Source organism: Dendropsophus ebraccatus, chromosome 2, assembly GCF_027789765.1.
Source record: "Dendropsophus ebraccatus isolate aDenEbr1 chromosome 2, aDenEbr1.pat, whole genome shotgun sequence".
NCBI classification, from domain to species: Eukaryota; Metazoa; Chordata; class Amphibia; order Anura; family Hylidae; genus Dendropsophus; species Dendropsophus ebraccatus.
In genome coordinates, this window is record NC_091455.1 from 117705639 (window position 1) to 117725770 (window position 20132).

Here is a 20132-nt window from a genome sequence, read left to right on the forward strand (position 1 = left end):
TATGCACGGGCGAATTCCTTCCTCCGTTCAAAAAATGAACTAATCACTTCAACTATGACACGGGCGGAAACGCGCGCGCCTGCCGCAGTGCGCGAGTGGTGGATTATGCAATGGAGTTTCCGTCACTTTTCAGCAGTGTGTTGAGGTCTTATAAACTCTGTACAGCAGTATCTAGATCTTGTTTTTTTTCAGTCCATGCGAACACCAGTGCTTGGGCCTGGGGAGCCAATGTGACAGGGTCTAAGGGTACTATTACACCGGCTGACTATGGTAAATGAGCCACTGATCTGCCAGATAGGCACTCATTTACAGGACCTATTACACAGCCCAATAATCGGCCAGTAAGGGTTGCATGGACATCATTAGGGGTATCCCACTGAGAAGCTGTATACGATTATGAGGGTTACCCATCTGAGAGCTGTATACGATAATGTGGTTGATTTTTGTTCACTACTATCTACTTTGCAGTTACTTTTTTTCAATTTTGGGTATTCATCTATTTAATTGCCTGATCTTTGTTCATTATTACTTACCTTGCAAACACTTCTTGGGTATTTATCCATTTAATTATTTATATTTTGTTGTTGGGGATATTGGGTAATCTTTGCCATAGCACAAGGTTGATCCTCACCAGGTTCATGTTATGTGTATTGTTGTGTTTTTAAATGTTTGTATTCAGTAGTTGTGCTAAATACAATTAAATTAGTAATTTTCTATTTTTAATGTGCAGCCTGTTAGGGCTCGGCCACACTAGCATTTTTCTTTGTTTCTAACGGATCCGTCTATATTAATTAAACGGATGAGCATAAACTGATGAGCAGACTGATGCAAACTGATTGCAAAATGTTCATCTTTTTTTAATGATCTGTTTGTATTTTGGTTAAAAAAACTGACTTTTGTACATCCGTTTGCATCAGTCAGCATCCGTTTTTCTATCCGTTTATTTTTCTTCTTTGGTTTCTTGCTGCTTCTGCGCATGCTTAGTGCAAAAACGGATGAAAAAAAACGGATGTGAACGGAAATACCTCCCGTTTTAGATCCGTCCTCATTGACTACAATGTAAAAAAAAAACGGAAGTGCACTTTCCGTTCGTGATCAGTTTTTTTAAGCGGAAAGAAAAATACTGCAAACACTATTTTTTCTTCTGTTCAAAAAAACGGATCTTGAACGGATTGCATGCAAACGGAGCACACTAAAATAGCTTGGGAATCTGTGGTGATTTTAACGGATCTGACAGTTTCTGTTTTGCCTACTCCAAAACGGAAAAGGTAGACGGAATGGTGCCGGATGGTCAAACGCTGATGTGAACGTAGCTTTAGCTCACCTTGTCTTATTTCACAGTTTTGTTTATAATCGCTGCTTGTTGGAATGACTACACCAGGTTTCCTTCTTATTAGATGAAGAAACTAAATATCTGTGCAATTAATTATCATTGAAATTTTTTTGAATTGTATTTTATAAAACTTCCAAAGGGAGCATTCACACGTAACAGATCCGCAGCGGATTTCTCGCTGCGGATCCCTGCCCTGTACACTCAGTGGAAGACAAACTCACTGGAGCGTATACATCACCTTCTCCACGCTCTGGCTTGCTTCTGGGATCCTGACACGTCCCGCTCAGCCAATTAGTGCGCTGCCAAGCTGCAGCACACTGATTGGCTGAGCAGGACGTGAAGACACCAGGAGCACTGAAGCAAGCAAGAGCGGGGAGCAGGTGAAGTATACGCTTCGTGACATTCAGCGGGATTTTGTCTTTCATTGAGTGTACAGGGCAGGGATCCTCAGTGGATCTCGCTGCGGATCTGTTACGTGTGAACGCAGCCAAAAAGTACAAAGTACAGAAACCTTAAAGGGGACCTGTCACGTGGGGTACCAGGGCAAAAAGCACCATATCCTGTAATAAACTTTTTTTTCGCGGGGCCCCAGAGGAAAAGATTTTAAGGGGGCCTCCTCCCCTACAAACACCACAAAGCACTGTGTGTGTGTGTGTATACACACACGCACACACACACGTCATTAATATATATATATATATATATATATTAATGATATATATGTGTGTGTGTGTGTATAATATACACACACACACACACTGTATGCTCGGTTATGTTCCTGGCTGCAGCCACAAGAGTGACTGACAGAGTTGAGAGCCAATGGCTGCTTGCTATGACAGTCCACTGTTTTTACCTATAAGTGCCCATTAAGGGCCCTTTATGGTTTAAATACATAGTGACCCAAAGTTCAGAAGACAGAGATAACTGCTTAACTGCTCGTGCACTGATAACCTCTGAGCTCTGTTCTCCAGTGCTCATTGCAGAGGTCAGGGGTTATCAGAGCAGAGAAGCAGAGCTCTGTCTTCTGCTTGTTAACCCTTTTTTGCGTTGCAGCATGTAAGTAAACATTGGATCACTTACACACTGCAGTACATAAGGGGTTAAGCAGGGGTTACCTTCTCCCCTGGGCCCCCCTCCTGCAACTGTCTACCCTGCCTCTTTGGTAGCTACGCCACCGCTTACTCTCCTGGTCCCTTTGATGTTCTGTAAAGGCACTATTACACAGAACGATTATCGGCTGATATCGGCCATAACGCCGTTAATCGTCCTGTGTAATAGAACATAATGATCAGCTGACGGCTGATCGTTGTAGTAGTTTCTTATGAATACAATTAGAATGGACTTTGTATATGTACCCAGATGTGAAGCTTTATAAAATATGCTTGTTGCAATGTCCAGTTGGAGATATGTATTTCATAATCTCAATGTAGTAGGGGTAAATTCCTGGTCCTATTAGACACACAGATTATCTGACAGATAAGCCAGGAATGGATTTGAAAAGAGGAGAAATCTGTCTTTCCTTTTATGACCTGTTCTCTGTTTATAGTCTGTTCCTGACCTTGGCTTCAAAAATCTGTATCTGTGTGTGTAAAAGGACCCCAACATGTGTTAGTTATGCTGCAGATTTGCAGTGCAATTCTAGGCAACAAAATTGTATTGTACTGTATTTTATCTGTTCAAGAGAAATTTCTTCTACAGACAGTACAGCAAAGTGTGTGCTTTATAGCAGCTGCAAGGGGGGTGTGTTGTCAGAATTATGAATAGAATATTAATGGTTGCAAGAAGTGATGAAATAAATCCACTACAAAGACCAGGGGAGCTGGTGTTATTATCTAATGCCAAATCAGTGAGTGAGCTACTATTTTATTAGCGCTATAGTAAGGAACTAAGATGTCTAACACATGGGATAACATAGAAGCTGTATAATGTAACAGCCCTATTACACAGACTGATTATCGTGCAAGAAATCGCTATAGTGTTCGAATGTAAACGATAATTGTTTCATGTAAATGCAGGCAACGATTAAAAAATTGTTAGTGTGTCGTTGCTTTGAATCTTTTCATCTGAACCTAAAATCATTGTCAGTTGTTCACTGTAATTCCACATTTGTTTGCTATTCGTTCATTGTTCTGGGATCGGATGGAGGTAACAAGCATAACTAACGACTATTGTTCTTTGTAATATGGTAAACGATCTGTTTGCGATGTTTTATTGTTAATTGTTAAAAACCGCTGCGTCTAATAGGACCCAAAGAAGTAGCAAGGTATGATGGCGTTAGGTCAGTAACTCATGCCCACTGATTTCTTGTAATGTGAAACTTTTGCGTCTTATGTTTGTCGATTTTTAAACAGTCCGTTTGGGTGGAAACACATAATCGCGATCAATAAGATGTACTAAAGCCGTGTGTTTACATTTGCATTGTTTTTCCATTAGTATAGTTGTGGAATTTCAAAGTGCAAATAGGTTGATTCATGTATTAGTAGAGTACAGGCGGCACACACCTATCCTCGTGGCATTAAAATTCCTGAGATTTTTGTGACTGTCAAACTGTTTTGTATGGTATGTGTGCATAGTCCATAAGCTCAGTGTAAGACAGTCTAGTAATGCTATAGAAAATGTTAGCATGTGGGCTTTGGACAGTTTGTCTGAGTACAATCAAGTCTTTTGTAACTATACTTTGATACTATGGTCCTAAAATTAAATTATTGTATCCTGTATTTTGACCATGGTTTTAGTGACACCTACATTCCTCTGGCTTTCTTTTCAGAACAGGAAGTTTGAAGGGTTATTGTTACTGTAATTATCAGGGGAGAATTTGCTGGAATTCTGTACAGAACCCTTTCCAGCACCCACATTCTTGTCACAGACAGAACAGAAAGGGTTATCTTAGTTTTAGGCTTAGTGGTCAGAATAAAAATGGCAAGATTTTGGGATTATTTAAAAATATCGGCAGTAAAATGAAAAAATAGACAAAACATCAAAGATATTCTTTAAAAGATATATTTATTTAACATTGAACCTTTATTTAAACAATAGGCCATTTTCTGATGATACATTCCCTTTAAAAAAAAATGTAGAGGTTTTTAGATGCAAGGTGGCTTCCTGCCACCACTGCTGTGTATGATTCCTGGCTTATAGAAGTTTCAGGTCTGCTCACCAAAGGATGCAAAGACTAAAACATGTCTGGTTTTAACTCTACATTCAAAATATTAAACTTATTGCATCTAAATAAATATCTCGAGACTGCCTGTCTAGTTTCTTTAAACCTGTTCTATATATACAGTCTATATATACAGTCAGGAAAAGTATGTATTTGGATGATTTTACTTGTGACTATAATTGTCTGCAGGTTGCTTTAGAAATATCTCCTTGCCATGTGTGCAGAAAAGATGACCTCTCAGTCTCACTAGGCTACAACACAGATCAAGGCCTAGAAGACGTACATTCCAAACTGATGTATTGCTTTTTTCTTTTTTTTTTTTTTCTTTAAGGAACCTGTCAACAGATGATTGACCCGTGTAATAGAAGGCAATGATCAGCCGACATGAACGATGTCGGCCGATCGTTGCAGTCGTTTGTCTTTCAAAGACAAACGACTGATAGTAACGATCTGCTGCCGGCACTCCGTAGAAAATTTGCGGCGACAGAAGACCGCAGCTATCCCCTATAGGCTGCCTGGACGATCTCGGTTTGATGCTGTGATAGTAACCAGTCATAGATTCCCAGAGACTAGATGAACTAAGTCATAGAAGGCACTGTGAGACTTTAAACATATAGTTGGTGCTTATCCCCATGCAGAATATTGAATTTGAGGTCATGACAGAGGATGTTAAAGGACAAGTGCCATGAAAACCTTTTTCCCAGTAATTGAAGCACATTACAAAGTTATATAACTCTGTAATATGCTTCAATCACCTATCTGCCTCCCTTCCCTGTCTTTTCCCCCCTCCACCCCCCACCAGGAAGTGTCCTGACTCACACAGACCTGATTACTGTCGTCACCGTCACCAGGCAGCTCCATCTTGTGAGGATGAGTCATCAGCAGGAGGGCTGCTCTAGGTCCTGTTACACCAGCCTCCCCCTCCCCCTCCTTGTCAGGTGACTCTGCTTGCTCAGCTTATCTTCTCTAGTGACATGACTAATTCACTCACTGAGTCCAGGGCAGCAGGAGAGAGGGTATGAGGGGAGGAGGGAGCTGCCTAAGTGCCGGAGTCAGTCTGAGGGAAGATAAGCAAGTGAGATGTGACAAGTGATGGCTTGCAGTTGTTCAGCCAATGGGAGCTGAGCAAGCCTGTCACCTGACAAGGCAGGGGAGGGGGGAGGCTAGTGTAACAGGAGAAGGAGCTGAGAGAAGAGCTTGGTGACGGTGACGACAGTAATCAGGTCTGTGTGAGTCAGGACACTTCCTGGTGGAGGGGGGAAAAGACAGGGAAGGGAGGCAGATAGGTGATTGAAGCACATTACAGAGTTATATAACTTTGTAATGTGCTTCAATTACTGGGAAAAAGTTTTTCATGGCACTTGTCCTTTAAATAGTTGCAGTATCCATAATAATTTATATTTGCTGACACCATTTTTTACTATTGTTTTTTAACCTTGTGGTCATTTTTTTTACTTAATTCAGATGAAATGTTATATGTATTGGTACCTTTTATACATAATAAAAAATTAATTGCATTTTTAATGAACTAAGCCCATTGCTCATTTGTATGAAAATTTTAGATGGAAATAGCTTGAGGACTAGCTTTTTTTTAATTCATGAAAATCTGGGGGAACTGTTTAGATTGACATGTTGGAGATCTTACTTTGAGGGGGATAAAGTTTAATGACAATGACCTTTCATACATTGAGTCAGTTTAGGAAGTGATGTCTAGATTGTTGACAGTCAGTCTTTATGATGTGTTCTCTTTTTAGATTACAACACTCATCAACCACAAAGAGAAACCAAAGAAATCAGAGAAGACCTTGCAGGCCATTCAGCGGGTAGGCCAGGCCGTAAACCAGGCAGTTGGGAGATTTGTGACTGTAGGTGAAACAATAGCGAATGAGAACCGAGAACTTAAAGAAGAAATGAGTTTAGCCTGCAGCGAGGCAAAGAAAGCTGGTAAGAAGCTGCTATAACTGTGTGTTCTTTTACAGAAATTCATACATCTGCTTAACTCTTAAAGACTTGCTGAATAGTGTGTGTGTAATATATATATATATATATATATATATATATATATATATATATATATATATATATATATATATATATAATATCTCATACTACAGTTCTTTAGCTGCAAGCCCTTCTTGTAGCACAACTGGCATAAAAAAAACAATCTTTGTTCCATTTGGCTGATAGAAGCATTGAATGAATGTAGCAGACTCTTTGGGATCTATTACACGTGGTCTTTCTTGGCTGAATGGGTAGATATAATACAGTGTAATATACATGCAAATGTTAGGTTTTTGTTTTTTTTTGGATTGCGTTGCTTACCTTAAAATTCGCCCATAGCTGCACATCACCTTGTTTGGCTGACAGTGATAAACTGAAGAGCTACACAAATGATCCAGTGATCATTCATATGGTCCTGCTTGCATGAGTATAGCATCCCCGCCCCTCCCCAATGAATACAGAAAGCTCATAACTCTGGGTTTGCTGCAGTCATTTAGTGCTCCAATAAGTCAATTGATATAGATGTCTGTCCCATTTGGGCCACTATGAATACAAACAATAGCTGTAAAGTATTGTTTTTACTTTAGGAATCATACTTATTTTAGCAGCAATTTAGAGATTTGCTTTACAGCAGCTAAAAGGACATATAAAAAGTGTAGTTTGGAGATAACTAATTTTGTGGGAGTGCTCTGACTTGTGCATAGGTCACTTTGTAGAGCAGAAAATGTAAGCTGTGACAATCACCTTAAGTGGTGGATCCTGTGTTGTCTGCGTTTACTATAATGACTTGTGATATCTGCTAGAGTGCTGTATGCATGAGTGTGAAAACTGCTAGATTTTCCTTTTTTTTTTTTTTTTTTTAATAAATACAGTGCTATAGAAAACCCAAAATGTAATTATTAGTAATATTATAAAATGTGGTTTACACAATAGTCTATTTTTAACACATTTCTCTATGGAAGGACAGTAGCAAGTGGGAAAATTAGTTAATAATGGAGGATTGGGGGCGTGGCGAGCCGTCCATGAGAGCAGACGTGCACTAACTGAGCTCCCGCTCCTCGCAGCTACATAAGCGGCCCCAGCTACATCTGCACACCCCACCGATGGGCATACGGCCAAGGAGACCAACCCGATCTACCCCTCACCACCCCGGACCCGGTACCCCGTCCGCGGACGCTTCTCCGGTACCTTACAAGAAGCTGCGATCCCGCCGCGGTACGTCCCTCCATCCGGCAGCCCGGGACCGGAGCTGATCCATCCGTCGGTGTGGGGAACGGCCCTCCGGACACTCCGCTGCGCTCTGTGCCTCAGACCTCATCCCGTCACCTGCTGCCTGCGCTCCCCGGCGGATCGGGTGAGTTGCGGCCTTCCGCCCGGACGCCACGTGGTGAGGCGCCATCTTGCCTCCCTCACACAGAGCAGCCGCAGGCGGGAGCAGCGATCAGTCCGGCACCTGGGGTGGACGTACACCTCCTTCAACCCCGGCTGGGCCCCGAGTATTGGTCTTCCTCCCAGCACCTCTCTCCAGTGTCTTCAGGCGGGCAAGGTAAGCCGCAATCCTCTGCACAGACGTCACGTGACGAGGTGCCATCTTGCCTCCCGGACACAGCACAGCCCCTAGCAGAGAGAGCAGCAGCTGAACTGTTAACCCCTCGGGTTCTGGCCTACACTGCTACTCCTGCCCCATCCTTACTCCACCATACCCTGATCACCGGCTGCTCCCTGGGAGAAGCACCCTCTGCAGTGGGGATAAATACTACAACCTCGTCGGGTGTCTTAAAGGGCCAGGGCCTGTACAACATGGCGTCCTCCACAAAATCTCGCCGTGCTGAAAAAACCCTCATGGCTGCACAGGCCATAGACCCAGAATGTACTAGGGCGGTTCCGGCCTCGGCCCGACAGTCCCCTCACAGAGATAAAACACTGCAGCACCATGCTGACTCAGACTCTGATACTTCTTGTGCGGGCCTCCGCTCCCAAAATGATGTCCGGGACCTGATCTCTCAGCTCCCCACTAAACGAGACTTCCAATCCCTGAAATCTGAGGTCAAAGAGGCCTTCCGAAAAGAGCTGTCGGAGGTCAGGAAAGACATTCGCCATGTTTCAACACGAGTGGAGTCCCTGGAAGATGAGCATGATTCCACTCGCGACTACATCGGCCATCTACAATCTACCATTTGCTCCCAGACAGTCGCCTTAGACAATATGCAAAGGCACCTGGAAGATTTGGACAACAGGGGCAGGAGGTGTAACATAAGAGTCAGGGGCTTACCGGAGGCCACACAGGACGATGATCTGGCTTCGACATTAGAGGGCTTATTTAACACCATCCTGGGGGAACCGCCGTCTCATAAAATTAAGCTGGATAGAGCCCACCGGGCCCTTAGGCCGAAACCCACCTCAGGACCCCCCAGAGACGTAATTTGCTGCCTGCACGACTATTCGGTGAAGGAGCGCATCATGACCAAAGCCCGCACGCTTCGTAACTTTGATTTTGATGGGGCCCCCATTCAACTTTTTCCGGATTTGTCCTGGGTCACTCTGCAAAAAAGGCGCCTCCTGCGCCCCTTGCTAACAGCCCTGAAGGATCATGATGTACTGTATCGCTGGAATTTCCCCTTTGCCCTGTCAGCCAGGAAGAACGGACGCTCTGCAGTCCTACGTGATCTGTCGGACCTCCCTGGCTTCTGCGACACCCTAGGAATCCCGGTTCCTCAGATTTCAGACTGGACTGTTGCCCCCCCACCCCCACCACCTCCACCGGTGTGGCAAACGGTCCGTCAGAAGAGGAGACGTAGACGCTCAGAGAGATCTCCACCGCTACCCAACATGGAGGGTAGCTGCCCTGCCTGAGATGCTGCTCTGCAGCAAATGGGGTCCCTGTTATGATACCCCCTCCTGGTTTCTAATGTCCTTTCGGTAGTTTTTGATCTGCTATCTGGGCCTTCCAAGTTATTGATGTAGTTAATTCACATAGCTGTGGGGAATAGGGTAGCACTTGTTCTGTTTCCCTGCTGTCATGCTCTGGAGGAGTCTCCTTCCCCCCTCATGGAGCTTTCTTTGTGCAACCCTACCTATAAGTTCACGTTTCCTCAATGGGGAGTATCCCTCCCATAGTTGCTTTTGCTCCTATCCGAGTACTGGTACTCAGGATGTTGGGCCGTGTGCCCTGTCCAATCTTAGGATGTTGTTTTGTGTTACTTTTGTGTACGTCTGGTATCTGTCTTCTCCCCTGTCCTCCCTTTTGTGTGTTCCCTGGTGTTTTCTCCCTAGGTCGCGGGGTGCTGACATTATCCGGGACTCCATTGGATCCTCCCTCAAGGGTTCCTGGCCTGGCTATCGGGGTGCGGTGAGTTTCATTACACTTGGGTCTATCCTCTCCCCCTGTCCCAATGATTAATTGTGTATCTTTGAATGTAAAGGGCCTCAATTCCAACTCTAAGAGACGCTTAGCTCTGAGGGAACTACGTAATTTGCAGGCTGATGTGGCTTTTTTGCAAGAGACCCACTTTGATAATACGGCCAATTTTCGTTTTGCCAGGCACGCTTATCCAACAGTGGTCTCGGCCTCTAAAGGCAACAAAACTGCTGGGGTTGCTGTCCTGTTCTCCCGCTCTTGCCCCATCCAGATCTCCTCATCTTACTCTGATCCTGGCGGGAGATTTGTGATAGTAGAGGGCATGCTGCAGGGTACAAGTATCCTTTTCTGTAACATCTATGCTCCTAATAGATCTCAGATACCCTTCCTCCGTGGGGTCCTCTCTCGCCTCTCCAAGTATCCTCCGGGTCCCAGAATCGTGGGGGGTGACTTTAACCTCTCCTTTTCTGAGACCATGGACAGACATTCGGTCTCTGGCCGGCCTACGCCAATCGAACAAGCCAAACTCTCCTTGGAGTTCCGCAAACTGATTCGTAGGCACCAATTTTATGACCTTTGGCGACTAGACCACCCCACGGAGCGAACCTATACATTCTTTTCCTCCCCTCACAACACCCACTCACGTATCGATTACTTTTTTGGCAACGTCCCTACGGTCCGCCTACTGCGCGGTGCCCTCATTGAGCCTATTTCATGGTCGGATCATGGCCCAGTTATGCTTAAGTTGGCCTCCTTTCTTGCCCCAACTCGCCACTGCCACTGGAGGCTAAATGAGAGCCTCCTAAAGAACCAAATTACCAGAGACTCTATAAAGACTGCCATTATTGACTATTTTCGCACCAATGACGGCTCCGTGTCCTCGGAAGCCTTCCTCTGGGAAGCCCATAAGGCTGTGGTTCGAGGTCACTGCATAGCCCTAAGCTCGCGCCAAAAAAAAGACGCACGTGCACTTATGGACACCACTAAAACAAAAATACAGACCTTGGAACGCCTTCTTAACCAACGCCCCTCCCTTGGGGTCCTGCGACGGTTGACGGCAGCCCGAGCTAAATTGAAAGACCTTTCCCTTCATAAGGTTGAGAGGCTTCTCCTTTACTCTAAACAAAGATTTTACGAGAAAGGCAACAAGGCTCATACCCTCCTTGCTCGTATGCTCAATGATCGCTCTGCTGCTCAGTCCCCGCAGGTCCTTAGGAACGGACAAGGTACTCTTACTTATAACCCAAAGGAAATCTCTAATATCTTCTCTGACTTCTATTCTAAATTGTATTCCTTGCCCTCCACTCTACCCTCAGACCCGGGCTTGCGCTCCCAACGCATCAAGGATTTTCTTGCAGATTGTAATTTACCTTCTCTTTCGAGTGAGGCTCTGGAGGAGCTGAATGCTCCGGTTACGACAGAGGAACTCACAGAAATTCTTAAATCTCTTCCGTCGGGGCGCTCCCCGGGGCCTGATGGCTTCACATATCTTTACTATAAGACTTTCCCCGCTGAACTAACCCCCCGCCTTCTTACCCTCTTTAACTCTTTCCTACAAGGAGCCCCTATACCCTCCTCTATGTCCCACTCCTATATAACTCTTATCCCGAAATCTGGTAAGGACCCCCTAGATTGTGCTAACTATAGACCCATCTCCCTCTTGAACTCCGACTTTAAGCTATTCACCAAACTGTTGGCCACTCGTTTAGGTAATTGGCTACCTTCCCTAATACATGCAGATCAGGTGGGTTTTGTACCTGGTCGACAGGGAGGGGACAACACTAGGCGTGCGATTGATATCATAGATGCTGTGAACCAGCAATCCAGTGAGGCCCTTATTTTAAGTCTGGATGCAGAGAAGGCGTTTGATCGCCTGGGCTGGCCCTTTCTGTTCGAGACACTTGGCTGTTTTGGCTTCACCGGACCTTTTTTAACGGCAGTGCGTGGTCTATATTCACGCCCCACTGCAGCCCTTAAATTTCCTCATATGGTGTCCAACTCCTTCCCCCTCTCGAATGGCACCCGGCAGGGCTGTCCTTTATCACCCCTACTTTTTGTTCTATGTATTGAGCCCCTGGCGGCTGCCATTCGGAACTGCCCGGACATCAGGGGAGCATCCATTAGAGGAAAAGAATTCAAAATCATGCTGTTTGCTGATGATGTCCTCCTCTCCCTGTCTGACCCTTTGACTACTCTGCCTAACCTCCATGCTCTGCTGAATAAATATGGCACACTATCGGGATACAAAGTGAATACCTCTAAATCGGAGGCTATGCCTCTTAACATACCTAGCTCTATAGTCTCTCTTCTGTCCTCTACCTTCCACTTCCGCTGGACCTCCTCCTCTATTAAATATCTCGGGATCCGTCTGACACCCACATATTCCTCCCTATATTCGGCTAATTTTCCCGGCTTGTTTAAGGACATTAGATCCCTACTTGCCAAATGGTCCTCACATTACATCTCCCTTCTGGGGAGGATTTCGGCAGTCAAAATGACCATCCTTCCTAAGGTTCTCTACTATTTTGAGACCTTGCCGGTACGTGTTCCGCTCCAGGAGCTTAGAAAATTACAGAAGGACTTGCTTAAATTTATTTGGGCCTCTAGGAGGCATCGCATACCTAAGTCTGTAATGTTGCGAAGTAAATCGCTTGGGGGACTTGGAGTCCCGGATCTTGTTCTGTACTACTGGGCGTCCCACCTGAGACATGTGCCGGCATGGTCCTCCTATTTGGCATTTAGGAAGTGGGTTGAGATTGAGAAGATTTGGTTGGCCCCGTCCCACCCCAACTCCTTCCTTTGGCATGTCTCCCCCCCTACCTCATCCCACCTTCTCCTGCTTGGTCCTATCAGATTCACGATGCACATTTGGAATACCTGTGCTGCTAAATTTGGCCTCTTCTCTCGCTCCTCTCCGCTTGTCTCCTTCCAACTATTTCCAACCTTTTCCCCAGGCCTACAATCTCAAACTGTGCGAACCTGGGGTTTATTACGACTTTTTCAGTTTGCAGACGTTGTTGACCCTCTCACTCGCACCATACTGCCCTTTGAAAAGCTAGTAGACAGGTTCCATCTCCCGGCATCCGAACACTTCACCTACCTTAAACTGAGACATTTTATGCACTCTCACCTAGGATCCCTTACAGTATCTAAACCCACAGCCTTTGAACAACTGGCTAGATCTGGCACGTCTACCAAAGGTTTGATATCTGATATCTACCGTATTCTAATGTCCCCGGTGGGAGATGAACAGGTTAGACATACCTATATGGATAGGTGGGAAAATATCCTCCGGAGACAATTACCTCCGGAAGTCTGGAGTGTGATCTGGAGCAGGGCAGCAACCTCATCTATATGTACAACGTATAAAGAAGTGCACTATAAAGTACTTATGTTCTGGTACCACACACCGGAGCTACTCCATAAAATTCACAGTAGTATCTCCCCACAATGTTGGAGATGCCTGGGAGCTGTCGGTTCTCAGTTCCATATTTTTTGGGACTGCCCCCTAATTCAGGGATTCTGGGGAGAGGTCTGTGCTCTCTCTACTACGGTTCTGCAGGTGGAAGTGCCTAAAGACCCAGCGGTGTGTCTTCTCAATCTTTTCCCTAAGAGACTGGGTAAGAAATCTGCCAAATTGTTATTGACGATCCTCACCGCGGCAAAAACCCTGATTGCCAGGAACTGGAAACGCACCTCCCCTCCCTCTATGGATTGCCTACAATCTAAAATCAAGGAATTGAGATCCTTAGAGAAGCTGACCGCAATGCTCAATAATAGCATCTCAAAATTTGAATCTATATGGTCTCCGTGGGACTCCTACTGTGGCCTAGATCCTACTTGATGTAATCCTAGGCCTACCCCCCACCCCCACCCTTTCCACACCCATTAGTTTTTCCTGTTGTGTCTAATGTCTTCCCCCCCTGTTCTTGTGTCCATTGTTTCATGTTCTGTGTCACATTATAATCAGTTGGGATGAGGTCCCGTTTTTCTCTTCACCTTATACATTGTTATTCGATGGCTATTATGTTATTTTATGACTAGATACCACTGTTATCCTGGGATACTCTGTTTCTGGCATCTTCTTGTTTCTGTGTATTACTTTTGATGTATAAATGTAAAATCTCAATAAAAATACAGTTAAAAAAAAATAATGGAGGATTGAATAGGCAGAGAGGCATGCATCATATTGCAGATAATCCAGAACTGGATCTAAGCCACCGGAACATACAATAGAATGTCTAACATTACAATATATGAGTATGATTAATGGAGTCTCAACAAAGTATTTAACATACTGCAGGGCATGCCCACAGCACTCTCAAGTCAAGAAGTTATTTTCTGATTTGGATATTGCTAATGTAAAAAATATGTAAAGAGAAAACAAAACACTCAATAGATACTTTAACAGTCTTTTTCTATTAGTTAAAGGTAATAAGATGATACATTGACTTTTTTAGCTGAAACCTAACTGGGCACTGTTGTAGTGTGCAAAACTGTATATGTCTGTATCTAAATCTTAAACGATATTTCTCAGTAGCTGCTGAGGATGACCGGTCACCCTGCACATTTTTTTTTTTTTTGCCACCATTATCTTTGTACATCAAAGGAGAAATGCTCTTGTAATCTTTTATTCATTATGTCCTTACTAAACATTTGTCAAAGTACAGAATTAGTTTAGTATCATTTTATTGGAGAGACTTTCCTCCATTACTTGTGTAAATAGATTCCCAGCCATAGCAAACAGCTCTGTATGCGCCAATATTTATTCCTTGTACATCATTCATTACTAATACAACAGCTAAGATGTGGCCTCACTGATAATTCTAAGACAAACAGCTTCTGGATTCTGCATGAATTACATTTCAGCATTTCTTGCTTATAGAAGATCGATGGCAGGGAGGAACGATGGCCTTTTCTTTGTGACCTGAAGAGTGTAAAAAATTCAAAGCTGCACCACAGTCAAGTTATCTTGCCAAACTGCAGATCCTATTGTTTTATTTGCACACTAAAGTTGATGACATTACAGTAGTCTTTATAATGCTTTACATAGGCATAGAAATCATCAATCATTACACTGGTAGAAAAGAAGCTGCTATTATCCGTGCTTGATCAAGGTTTGCGGAGGCAAATAGGTCCTGTGGTGTGCCATTTATTTATTCAAGCGGTAGTGACAAATTGTAGCATTAGCAGTGTCCTACTTATAAGGGTATTTCACTCAAACATTTTTATATTTTTATGGGGCTTTGAATTTCCAATCGAATTCTTGCTGGTTCCAACAGAGCTGAAGAAGAGAATACGTTTCTCTTCAATTCCTCGCCTGTTCCTCAGTGTAAACATACCTTAACAATTGCTTCCATACTTCCATTTATTCAGTCTCCTTCCCTAGTTCTGAGATGCTGCTTTGTGCTGAAGACACAAAAAAACTATATGATATTTTGTCGCCGACGCCCCCTCCTCCCCTGTCTCTCCCTTGCAGGCTTTATCTGCAACTTTGTAGGTTCTTTGTAATGCTGGGAGGGTTAATCTGAGGTCAAGTTGCTGAAGAACTCAATGGGGAAACATTTATGAAGTCCGGCGTTTTCTGAAAAACGCCGGATTAAAAAATGTCCCCGCAGCTCCTGGAGTACGGAGATTTATGTAGAGGTGCACTGCCTCTACATAAATCCCATGTGCACCAGTGTGTGCGACAGGAAACCTATGCCATTTATTTGTGAATAAATTTATTCGTCTTTTTAGCTTGATAAATGTCCCCCAATGTGTTTAAGCCTCTCGATGCTACAGAGTTGCAGAGAGGGACTTGTTTATATTAGACGTCTCGGAAAGGAGGGGGGAGGAGATTGAGTGAAAAGATCACATACAGTTTGTGTCTTCAGCGGAAAACAGCAGCTCCGAACAGGGGGAAGGGAACTGAATAGATAATAAGAAAAGAATGAATAGTTAGTCTCACCATGAGCAGCAAGACATGAAAAGTTATGTTACAATAAGACTTGTATACTTCTACCATAGAGTGCCTACAACCTTATTTGCAGTGCCAAAGTATGAGAGCCATGTGCTTCCCAAGTAACAGATTTTACTAATTTCCAGATAAGATTACCATTCAGTTACACCATTATGGGTGCAGGAGGGACCCCAGGTAGACTACAAACAAAAGACTTGTGTCAACTTACGTGCACCTCTGAAAGTACATATCTTTATTAGAAAAAAATAATTCAACATCAAACAGTAAAGTTAAACCGCTATAATACTACATTCTCCTCAGTTGTTGTTGCCCAAGGTACAGATTAATGCACATGGTCACTGCTTGGATAGAAACAATTCACGTGAAAATGTGAGCCTATCACAACCATATCTGTCCCATAATATGACACAGGTATCGCACCATACAGGAAAAATACTATAAGAAAAGCCTTTATCCATGCATACCATGGTGACCATGTTTTGTGTCTAAACATGTATATCTATCTGTGTGAGTATGTATGATTCACTCAATTTTGTTTTAAATATTGTTTTTTTAAAGTGGTAATCAAAGAAATGGTTGTAGGGTCAACATTGGCTAAGATGGACAGACTGACACACTATAGTAGAGCAGCTTGCCAAATAAATTAGACGTGTGTTCGGCGAACTCTATTCGGGCTTCACGGCAACATCACCACTTAGCCCCAACCACAACGCCACTGTTGACCCCGCCCCTCCATGACGTCATAGGCACATCGACCCCGCCCCTGGACGACCATTGGAACAGGCTGGTCTAAAGGTCTAGGCCCCACCCCCTCTAAGTCGGCCCATACCAAGGACGTCGAGGGGACGGGGCCTGTGTCAATATTACTGAGGGGTGGGTCTACGGTTGCGCAGTGAGCTGGGCTAAGTGGCACTGTTGCAGTGAAGCCCCGCCCACTTTTTACAATATTTTGTGCCCCGCCCACTTTTTACTTGAACAAGCACCATGACGTATGATATAAAATAAGGTTTGGAAACTACTAAATTTACCCTTTACATATGTGTAGAGAAGTCAGAATGCAAAAAGGGGGGACTGTGTCACTTTAAGTGTGGAGAATGTTTGCCATCTGGTGTAACCTGTTCCATGATATCTGCAAACCGTAACTGTCAAAATAAATGGAACGCCAGTCTATTATGTATGTGTTCTTAATGCAGGGATTAAGTTCATAGATTTGTGTGTGTAATATACATAGGCAGATTATAATGAGGGTAATCTGGGCTACCTGCCCGGGGCCCAATGAGATTGCCCCCATTATAATAATTCTGTCGCTGCACACCATTGCCCCCCCCCCCCCCCCCCCCCCCCCCCCCCCCCAAATTAAAATATCCGCTCGTACAGGCATGTGTGCTAGAGCCTTCTCTGACCGGTGATGTCACTTCCTGGATCCATGTTGGTGCGGTGGAGCTAGGGAGCTGAGGTCAGGAGAGAAGAGAAGACCAATGTCGCTCCAAAGCAGAGAGACACTGCTGGTGAGCATTATATAAGAGGTGAGTATACTTTTATTGTGTCTTTCGCATGGGGGGATGCTATTCATGGGGGGATGCTTTTCATGGGGGATGCTACGTAGAGGGGGGGGGGGGTATTCATGGGGGATGCTACGCAGAGGGGGCTATTCATGGGGATGCTACGCAGAGGGGGCTATTCATGGGGGATGCTACGCAGAGGGGGCTATTCATGGGGGATACTACGCAGAGGGGGCTATTCATGGGGGATGCTACGCAGAGGGGGCTATTCATGGGGGATGCTATGCAGAGGGGGCTATTCATGGGGGATGCTACGCAGAGGGGGCTATTCATGGGGGATGCTACGCAGAGGGGGCTATTCATGGGGGATGCTACGCAGAGGGGACTATTCATGGGGGATGCTACGCAGAGGGGGCTATTCTATATAGGGGGATGCTATACAAAGGGGGCTATTCTATATAGGGGGGTGCTATACAAAGGGGGCTATTCTATATAGGGGGGTGCTATACAAAGGGGGCTATTCTATATAGGGGGGTGCTACACAGATGGAGCTATTTTACCCTACAAAAAGGGGCTTATTTTATATGGAGGGGATGCTACACAAAGGGGCTTATTCTATATGGAGTAGTGATGTCACGATACCAGAATTTTGAGTTCGATACCAATACCAACTTTTTTTTTTTTCAATGCTCGATACCAATTCGATACTTTAAATTATATTTAAGAAACAAAAAAAAAAAACAGAAGAATAGAAACCCCCCTGGGTTCAGGTCAGTATGAACCAAATTTATGTTCCCCTAATTTTATTACTTTAATAATAAAGTCCCCATTATTTAAAATAAATAAAAACTTTCCCAACTCTGACTCACTTTTTTTTTTTTTATCTCTTTGCCTGTCTGGCTGGGGGGTGAGGGGGCATTTTTTGCGCTGTGATCTGTAGTTTTATTTAGTACCATCTTTTTATGTGGTACTGAATTGGGTGGTTTCTGCGCTTGCTCTGTTTACCGTGCGTGATCAGGAAGGTGACGGGTAGTATGGACAATAACACTTCAGCTGCCAGGGTTGGCAGTTGTAGTCATGTAACACACACCTGCTATCAGGGGGAGGATGGGGGTTGTAGTCATGTAACACACAACTGCTATCAGGGGGGAGGATGGGGGTTGTAGTCATGTAACACACAACTGCTATCAGGGGGAGGATGGGGGTTGTAGTCATGTAACACACAACTGCTATCAGGGGGAGGATGGGGGTTGTAGTCATGTAACCCACACCTGCTATTGGGGGGGGGAGGATGGGGGTTGTAGTCATGTTACACACAACTGCTATCAGGGGGGAGGATGGGGGTTGTAGTCCTGTAACACACCAGCTATCAGGGGGAGGATGGGGGTTGTAGTCATGTTACACTTTAACAATCAGATGGTGATGGGGGTTGTAGCCATATAACACACACCAGCCAGATGGGGGGATGATGGGGGTTGTAGCCATATAACACACACCAGCCAGCAGGGGGGATGATGGGGGTTGTAGCCATATAACACACACCAGCCAGCAGGGGGGATGATGGGGGCTGTAGCCATATAACACACCAGCCAGCAGGGGGGATGATGGGGGCTGTAGCCATATAACTCACACCAGCCAGCAGGGGGGATGATGGGGGTTGTAGCCATATAACACACACCAGCCAGCAGGGGGGATGATGGGGGCTGTAGTTTTACTATTCCTGGTGTCAGGGCATGCTGGCCACTGACCTAGCAGGGTGACCTGGATTTGTCTGTAATCTGCAGGTTACAGCCCCCCTCCTCAGTCAGAGTCAGGCTGACTGTAAACCCCCCACATTGTTAATGTCTGCTCTGGAGATTCCTGCTGGCCCCGGCCTCCCGCCCCTCCTCACACTCCTCCTGCCCCCACCACCTCATAGTCTGGTGCAGATGTAGTGGCCGCATCTCCCCCAGCCTTCTCCTCTCCCGGACACCGCTCTCCCTCTGCAGCCGTGACCTGCTCTGCCCGCAGTCATTAACAGCCGGGGTCTGCTACACACAGTAGCCGACCCCTGCTGTATATGGAGCGGGCTCAGGAGGGGGTTAATGCGCTGTCAGTGTGACAGCGGCATCTATATAGTTACATAGCCGGCACAAGCAATAGCTATGTGCCGGCTATTTGAATTTGGGCGCCGATGGGGAAAGAGGGTGCGCGCGCCGAGGAGATGACAGGTGGGAGCAGGGGGCGGCACACAGAGAACACGGCCGGCACTCACACGGCCGTGTTCTCTGCGCTATACTTTGTTAAACTGCATAATAGCGCAGTTTAACATAAAGTTTCGATACCAGGAAATCCTGGTATCGAACTGTTTTTCGGCCCAGAATATCGTTAGTAGTATCGATATTTCGGTGCATCGTGCAACACTAATATGGAGGGGATGCTACACAAAGGGGCTTATTCTATATGGAGGGGATTCTACACAAAGGGGCTTATTCTATATGGTGTGGCATGGAGGCGATCAGCTGATGGCACTGCAGAGGTCCATTTCCAAAAATCTTTTCAGCACAGGGAAGCATGAAGTGCTCTAAAATTTCCTGATAGACTGCAGCGTTGACTTTGGTGTTGATGAAACTCAGTGAACCTACACCAGCAGATGACATGGCTCCCCAAACCATCACTGATTGTGGAAACTTCACACTAGACCTCAAGCAGCTTGGATTGTGCCTCTCCACTCTTCCTCCAGACTCTGGGGCCTCGATTTCCAAATGAAATGCAGAATTTACTTTCATCTGAATGAAATCAGCACCTTGGACCACTGATCAACAGTCCAGTTCTTC

The 20132-nt window shown here is 45.0% G+C and overlaps 1 protein-coding gene across 2 annotated transcripts in view; it reads left to right on the forward strand.

Moving 5' to 3' along the window:
* The window catches only part of CTNNAL1 (catenin alpha like 1), a 155551-nt gene that overhangs the window by 64655 nt on the left and 70764 nt on the right, over positions 1–20132 (forward strand). For both annotated transcript variants that reach the window (XM_069958155.1, XM_069958156.1), the window contains exon 2: positions 6248–6437. In XM_069958155.1, coding sequence (XP_069814256.1) covers positions 6248–6437 — 190 coding nt within the window. The remainder of the gene's footprint in view (positions 1–6247; positions 6438–20132) is intronic.